At 27.9% G+C, this 7,832-nt stretch overlaps 2 protein-coding genes across 2 annotated transcripts; both read left to right on the forward strand.

Annotated features, from left to right (window-relative positions):
- Nucleotides 1-493: 493 nt before the first annotated feature.
- Nucleotides 494-940, forward strand: LOC137809548 (ethylene-responsive transcription factor ERF117). Its single transcript, XM_068610654.2, has one exon. It carries the CDS (start codon nucleotides 494-496, stop codon nucleotides 938-940), a length of 447 nt encoding a protein of 148 aa, XP_068466755.2.
- A 1,677-nt stretch (nucleotides 941-2,617) lies between these two features.
- On the forward strand, nucleotides 2,618-6,744 carry LOC137812907 (lysM domain-containing GPI-anchored protein 3). Its single transcript, XM_068615160.2, has 5 exons — nucleotides 2,618-3,290; nucleotides 4,941-5,055; nucleotides 5,144-5,305; nucleotides 6,234-6,265; nucleotides 6,399-6,744. The coding sequence occupies exons 1-5, from the start codon at nucleotides 2,630-2,632 to the stop codon at nucleotides 6,599-6,601; spliced, it is 1,173 nt and encodes a 390-aa protein (XP_068471261.1). The 5' UTR covers nucleotides 2,618-2,629; the 3' UTR covers nucleotides 6,602-6,744.
- Nucleotides 6,745-7,832: the final 1,088 nt, after the last annotated feature.

The raw sequence follows: 7,832 nt of genomic DNA on the forward strand, positions 1-7,832 counted from the left end.
TTAGTTCTTTGCATTGAATCATAACTTGAACAAATCACTACTTTTTAATTTGCAATTGCTAAACCAATATTTTCTTATTTTTTATTGTGTATAAATAATTGCATAATTAAGATTTATTTTTGAAGTATTTACTTAATAATTCTTCTGATTTTTAGAAGTATTTGATTTAGTGTTATTTTTGAGTGTTTGTTGTTGTGTTACTCGTCAATATTGGTAGGAGTCTTTGGTTTTTGTAGTTCTTAGAAGACGAGTTATTTAAAGGTTAGATAATTCTGGAACTGGTTTACATTTATTTATTTTTTTATAAAAAATCTTAATAATTCTAGAATTTAAGTAGTATTTGTGAGATAAGGGAGATTTTGGATTTCCCTCTTAGACATGAACAATTGGCTACTTAATCTTCTCTGGTGCATTTGAATTATTGGTCTTTGATTAATTTATCCCTTTTCCATGATGATACTATGTGTTGTGGCTTAGAATGCAAAAGTGTGAGATGGAATCGTTGAATGAAGTTTGTGAAGAAAGGAAACTGCGGATTTCATTTAGTGACCCAGATGCCACAGACAGTGAAGAAGAGAGTGAAGTAGGAAAAGGAGAGAGTAAGAGAAATGGTTCAAAGAGAGTTGTTGTAGAGATGAAGTTTCCAAGCATGGTAGAAGAAGCAAACAAAAATGCAGAGACAAAAGCAGAAAAAGGAAGCAGCAAGTCAAAAGGTGTAAGACTGAGACCATGGGGAAAATATGCAGCTGAGATACGAGTTCCTTTTGAAAATCGCAGAGTGTGGCTTGGTACTTTTGATACTGAGAAAGAGGCTTCAATGGCTTACAATAAAAAGAGGCAAGAGTTTGACAACAAAAAAGCTCTTCTAAAAGCAGATGCATCAGGCCATTCTAAGGTTGCCAAAATGGTTTTTCCTCATCTTCCTTCTCAATCATCTTAGTCTTACTTTGTTTCTTGTAACTGCATGCTATCTTATAGAGCTTCACTTTATGATCACATTCTTAAATAATATATTATGTTTGAAAAAAATATTTATTTAGTGTTCCATTTTAAGGTTCTCAACAATATGTGATAAATAATATCTATACCACTATAAATAAGGATTTTGCATAAGTAGAAAGTGGATGTGTTATAAAGTTAAATTAGAATTAAAGTTTATTTTTTAATATTATATCAGAATTATTTAGAATTTCTTTTTTTTAATGTTTAGGTAAGATATTACTTATTATGTTATTCGTTATTTTTATTAGTTATTTGACTATCTTTGACTATCATATAAGTTAACTCGTATCCGTTATTTGACTATCATATAAGTTAACGAACTATCATATAAGTTAACTTATATTTGTGTGAATCTCACTTCGACTAGAAAAATAAAATATTAGACTTATTTGTTAAGAGATACCTACATTTTTATTTTCTTCTCTATTTTATTTTCCCTCTTTATGTTTATAAATCAATCGCTCTATATAGAAAAACATAATTAATGAGTATTTTTATTAATGCAGTTTCTGAGCGCAGTTGGGACGATTAGATTTCCAACTATATGAATTTTAATGATTAAAGATAGGGTATAATAATATAAGCCAAGAAATGGGATAATAATAAATAACTTTCTCAGGAAAAACTATAATATGGTATTGTTTGGTTTTTTAAATAATCCTTTACCTTATTTTTTTTTTGCATAAAAGTGTAAATTAACCATAAATCTTTCCAAGTATTTCTTATTGTAGAGTTTTTACCCCGAAGGTAATAACTTGAATTTAATAAGGCAAAGATATAGGATATAATCAATAATTTTCTATGTAAAAATACAATTATTGTCAAGGTTTTTTCAAAAAATCCTTAACTCATTTTTTATGATTATTTGCTGACTATAGTCATGAATGAGTAAAGAAAAAGCTTTACAAGGTAAATAAATTATATCTTTAATACATAAAAATGTATTAAAATGCTATTCAGTATCAAAAGGTTTGGAATTCCTGGTAAACTAAATATTATGTATGCTTGACATCTATACTCCTTCGTGTAATAATGAAAAGAATTATAATTACACATAAAGAGAGATTATCGTATAAAAAAACTATAGTGTGAGCAAATTTCAAATTTAGTAAAAAAAATAATTACTCATTATATTAACTAAATTAATATTAATTTAAAAATTTAAAAATTATTTATATTTAAAGTGATTTTTTTATTAATAAAAAAATTATAAAGTAACTTTTAAATTGGTATTTAAAATAATTATTTAAATTTTAACTACTAATAGTTTAGATTGTAAACTAGTTTTTAAAAAATTAATAGAGATTAATTTAGAATATAAAGTAGTAAGTAAGTGACTAAAATCTTAATAACTAATGATTTATATATCAATTTAAAAATTATTTTATAAATTTATATATATATATATATATATATATATATATATATATATATATATATATATATATATATATATATATATATATTAAGGCTCACGTGGAGAAGGTCTTACCTAACAGTTTGTTCCAATTAATTTGGACTTGTGAATATGGATTGGAAGGAATAGTAGTTTTATTTCTACTTTCTGGTTTGCATCTGCATATTAATCTAATCTCCAAATTAATCTAATCTCCAAAAAGGTTCCAAAATGAGAAACTCTCTGCAGTTTTTTTGGCCTCAGATCTTGTGTTTCATATTATTAACTTTTCAATATGAAGTTGAAACAAAATCCACCATTGAAGCATGCAATGCCTCAGACTCCTGCACCTCTCTCCTCTCTTATGTCTTGCCCTGGGACTCCAAAGTATCCCAAATCGCCACTCGTTTCCACGTAAACGTCTCTGATATCTTGGCCTCCAACTCTCTCTTCCCCATAACATCATCAAGTGCACACCAAATCCTCAGGGCCAAAACCTTGGTCAAAATACCCATCTTCTGCTCTTGTGTGGATGGCATCCGAAGGTCCATGTCAACCACTTACACTGTTCATGCAGCAGACACAGCTGCTTCCATATCAGAAGCTTATGGTGGGTTGGTTAGCATTGAACAGATCAACATTGCGAACAGCATCAATGGCACCAATCCCTTGACCAGTGGAGACACCCTTGTTATTCCACTGCCATGCACATGTTTTAACAACGTTAACAATGGGGAAACCGCTGTTTACATGTCGTATGTTGTGCAGAGAAGAGAGAGCCTGAGTAGCATAGCGTCAAAGTTTGGTACAACTTTTTCGGACTTGGAAACTGTAAATGGCTTTTGGGAAGCTACTGTAGATCCCGGAGACATTCTATCTGTTCCCATTGCAGGTTTGTATATATATATGTACACATCAAAATCCATTTACAGAAGCTTTAATATTTAGGGTTTAGATTTAAGGTTTCTATACCTTACACTCAGTAAAAGAAAATTATTAAATAAAAAAATAATTTTAAAGAACAAAATAATTTTAAAGAAAAAAATAATTAGTTACTATTTAATCAAATTAGAGATCATTTTATAAAATAAAAATAACTATTAGTATGTAAAGTAGTTTTTATTATTAATAAAAATTTATAAAATAATTTTTAAATTAGTATTTAACCATTAATTATCAATATTTTAGTTACTTATTATTTTATAATCTACATCAGTCTCTATTAGTTTTTTAAAGACTAATTTAGAATATAATTTTTTTTATCAACGATTGAATAACGGTGGTTCAACCTTAAAATAGACAAATTCACTGGTCTCCCAAACTAACAAATAGAAAGTTTTGAAAACTATTTTATAATTTTTTATTAATAATAGAAATCATTATACGAATAATTTTTTAGGATCTTTAAATTAATATCTAATTTAATTAATATAATAACTAATTATTTTTAATCTTTAAATTTAGTTATTATTTAATGATTTTTTGGTAGTGTTACTATTTTTTTTTTTTTTAACATAATAGCTTTAGTTAGTGTCTAACACATTTCTTTGATACACCTTTAATTATAATTTATAAAATAACAAATTAAACTAGCAAATTTAATGATTCTAACAGGCTTCAACTAATAAACTTCATTTGTAAACTGAGTTTATAATATATTTTGTTTCATTTTAAACTAAGTTTCAAGAGAAAAATGAGATTGATACCTAACTATAAATTAGGTTTTCAGTGTTAGTGCTAGTCTTTGAACGGAAGTTGGGAGCTTCACCATCTTAATGTACGATCACTAGAGTACTTTTTCTTTTTCTCACGCCAAAAAAAAAAAACATCAAAAAGAAGAGAGAAAAAAAACATGATTTTCTCTCTTCATTAAAAAGAAAATGTGAAAAAAAAACCTAGTTGAAGATGTCATAGACTAAAAATAAAAATATTTCATTATATATAAGTGAATGCAAACTTTGATTATGAACCGATTTTGTAGGATTAAATTAAGATGTTAAACAATTTATACGAAATGAAAATAAAGCTAGTTACTTTTTTTCATTTCAGATGGATATTAAAGAAGATTAAAACTACTGTATTCCTAAAACCCAATAATACGACATAGTTTGACATATTTTTCTTAACAATATGATTAATATATTTTAACTCTTTTCAGATTATATATATATATATTTAAAAATAAATTATTACTTTTCCTTTTAGTTCTACTTGCATATAATTTATCATTAATAAAAATTATATTAAAAATTGTACTGAAGTAAGAATGGTTAACATTTATTTTCCTATTATATAGTAAAATGAAATCAACCAAAAAGAAGATACGTACTAAACGGCAATGATTTTATCTGTTCATTCACGTACGTTTTACTAAATTCTTTCATGAAATCTGGGATTCTTTCAGATGAAATAGAATGTGTATTAATGTTTTCCTAGTCAGAAAGTTTTCACAAGATATAATGATTGATGTTACATATGTATAAGAGTTAGAATTTGTCTTAATTTTTATTTTTTTTATTGATAAAAAAATTATCCGTTGCAGCATGTTCCTCAGCAACCTTGAAATGGTACGATGAGAGTATGATAGTCCCAAATGGCTCATATACATTAACTGCGAGCAAGTGCATCAAATGCAGTTGCGAACCAATGGATATTACGTAAGATACATATTCTTAATTGCTACAAATTCAAACAAAATTATAGTCTGAATTTAGTATTTCACTCTCTTATAAATTTTATTATCAGGATGCGATGTGTTCCTTCTGGACTAGATGTCCCCTGCTATAATTTACGTTGCAAACAATCCAATCTTATTATTGGCAATGAATGTGTGGAGCATTCACAAACAGCTTGCAATCTCATCCAATGTGTTTACCGTGGCCATAGGGGTGGAAAAATTCTGAGTAGGTAAGCAAATTGAAAGTAAATATGGAAGCTACACTACTACAAGAAAATTATCAAATAGAAATCAATTTTAAAAATCAATAATAATTAGTTATTATATTGACTAAATTAGATACTATTTTAGAGATTAAAAAATTAAAAATAAAAAAAGTGAAATTTAAAAACAAAATTAACATTTTTTTCTCTATGGAAAGTTAGACTATTAAGTGCTTACCATGTTCTAAAAGATCAAAATATTAATTTCAAACTATGTACACTACAAGAAATATTGATGTTAGTCTCTCCAAAAAAATCTACACAAAGATTAAAAGAGAGACACTAAATGATAATTAGAGTCTCCATATGCTTCTATTGCATATCTCCATATTCCTTTGCAGTTTTTTTGTGTGTCCCTGTTGTGTTATCTGATGTGTTCATATTTGACCTATAACTTTGATCCACATGTGGTTTTAACAATATGTGATGTCTGAGGTTAGTACAAGGGTTGGGACATCCCTGAAATGTCTCGTTTAATTTTAATTTAATTCTTTGCTACCAAAAAAAAAATGAAGAGTGAGTTTAATGTGTCTTTTAGTCTTTGTGTGAATTTTTTGAGAGGTTAAAATCAATATTTTTTGTAGTGGTGATTGTTCCAAAATTCTCCTAAGTCTTTTCTTTTATTTTGATTGATGTTTTGTTTTTCTGATTTGTCTTGTTTCGCTTTAGTTTGTTTATGGTTGTAGTTATTTGACAGAGTTAATTTTGAGTAGTCGTTTGAAAGGTGTTGCGTTGTAAAATCGTCACAAGTTTTATGTATATAGGTTGGGTAATCCCTAAAGTGTTGCCTTGATGAATAAATTGTCACAATACTTTAAAATGGGGTTTAATTTCTATTAAACCTTGTTAGCATTTTGACAAACGTAATATATATGTTATGTTTTTTTTTTTGCAGTATGAAGAACTCGTCTTACCTCCAGTGCCCTGGTATAGTTATACTAGTAAACAAGTTTATCTCTATTTTATATATACCAAAGCAAGATATGCAGAAGTTTGAGATTGCTGATTTGATTTTCACTCTATTTTCGTTTTATTTTGAAATTTTGTTTGTGTTATGTAGATAATCTGTGTCATAGTGGAGCATCATGTTGGGCTTTCTCATCATATCCTGAAGACCCGTTTGGTATGTCTCCAAAGTCATCTCCCTCCTTGCCACTGCCAGTTTCTAAAGCTTCTCTCAGTGCCTCCAATGGAAGGCTTGGTCAATTTTTAATCAATGTGCTGCAAATATTCTTATTTTTAAAGTTTATCCTTATTTTCTGAGTTCAGCATAGGTAGTAGAGAATAACCCACGTCGTGTATTCAGTTCTACCTTAACCCTTCCTCCGTATAAGAAAATAATGCTTTCACTTTGTGTTTTTTGGTGTATAAAGCCATTGTTTTTACGGTGTTTTTTTCATCCTTCATTGCCAAATGTAAACTTTGTCGCTTTGCTTGGTTTACTTTTCTTTATTTGAAAACATTTTTCTGCCCATTTGATTATAGTGGAATGCCGTTTATTGTTCTTGAAGAACTGCAAGTGGACCAATTTGTCATTTCTCAATATTAATATCCATTATTAAAAGATATAAAAATATGAATATAAGTTATAAAAAAATCTAATATTAATTGTGTCTTTTTTAATTCTTAACGGTTTCTCTTCATAAAGGTGAATAACTTTTATTTTATCTTTATCTGTTATAATTTTGTTATTTATTGATTGATTCATTTTGGACTCAGAATGAGTTTACGGTCAATGGTATATATTCAGATTGTTTATTTTAATTTTAATGAATGAATAATATAAGAAATATTCATTTTCATATCCTTTACTTTTTTTTTACTCTTTTGTTTATTTTTTTTTTTATATTTTATAATATCCTTTGTTAAAAGCTACATATCATAGGTAAAATTTCTGAAGCGGAAGTTTTTGCAAATTTATACTTATTCGAAGTAATATTTGGGAGGTAATTAAGAAGCATTACTGTCTATTGAAAAACCTTCACAAATAACTTGGTTTAAGAGATTCTGAACAATACTCCATTTCCGAATTTTGTTGAAAGTACACATTTTTCATTTTGAGGGTTCCTTACCATAAAAAGAATAGATGGCAAGATAAGTAAGCAGTAGTAATTCAGATCATGGATTGTAAAGCAAGTAAAAGAAAGTTCCAATTCCAAGGGAACAACGCTGATATTGATAAGCAAATAAAACGTTATCATCTGGGTGATGGCTATTTTTACCAATTAGCAGCAACATGTTTTTGCACGGGCACCTTTCCCCCAATTCTATAGCAATAATATCTGATCGATCAGTTGCATTCATGTTGTCGTTGAATGAAAACATGTGCCATAAAATAACTTTCTGCCATTGTTCCATCAATTATGAAGCTTTTAAAAAACCGCAATCACCCATTGAACATTATACTGATATTCCTCGATATTTTAGCCTTTTATCCACAAACACGCGTTATTATATATTGTTCAACATAAAGTTTGTTCTGTATACATGCTTC

This window comes from Phaseolus vulgaris, chromosome 2 (assembly GCF_051622355.1).
Source record: "Phaseolus vulgaris cultivar YP4 chromosome 2, ASM5162235v1, whole genome shotgun sequence".
Taxonomy (NCBI): Eukaryota; Viridiplantae; Streptophyta; class Magnoliopsida; order Fabales; family Fabaceae; genus Phaseolus; species Phaseolus vulgaris.

Coding starts and splice junctions, on each gene's coding strand:
- LOC137809548 (XM_068610654.2), top strand. CDS start 494: ATGGAATCGTTGAATGAAGTTTGTGAAGAAAGGAAACTGCGGATTTCA.
- LOC137812907 (XM_068615160.2), top strand. CDS start 2,630: ATGAGAAACTCTCTGCAGTTTTTTTGGCCTCAGATCTTGTGTTTCATA. Junction 5,306..6,233: donor GGTGGAAAAATTCTGAGTAG/GTAAGCAAATTG, acceptor TTTTTTTTGCAG/TATGAAGAACTCGTCTTACC. Junction 6,266..6,398: donor GTCTTACCTCCAGTGCCCTG/GTATAGTTATAC, acceptor TGTGTTATGTAG/ATAATCTGTGTCATAGTGGA.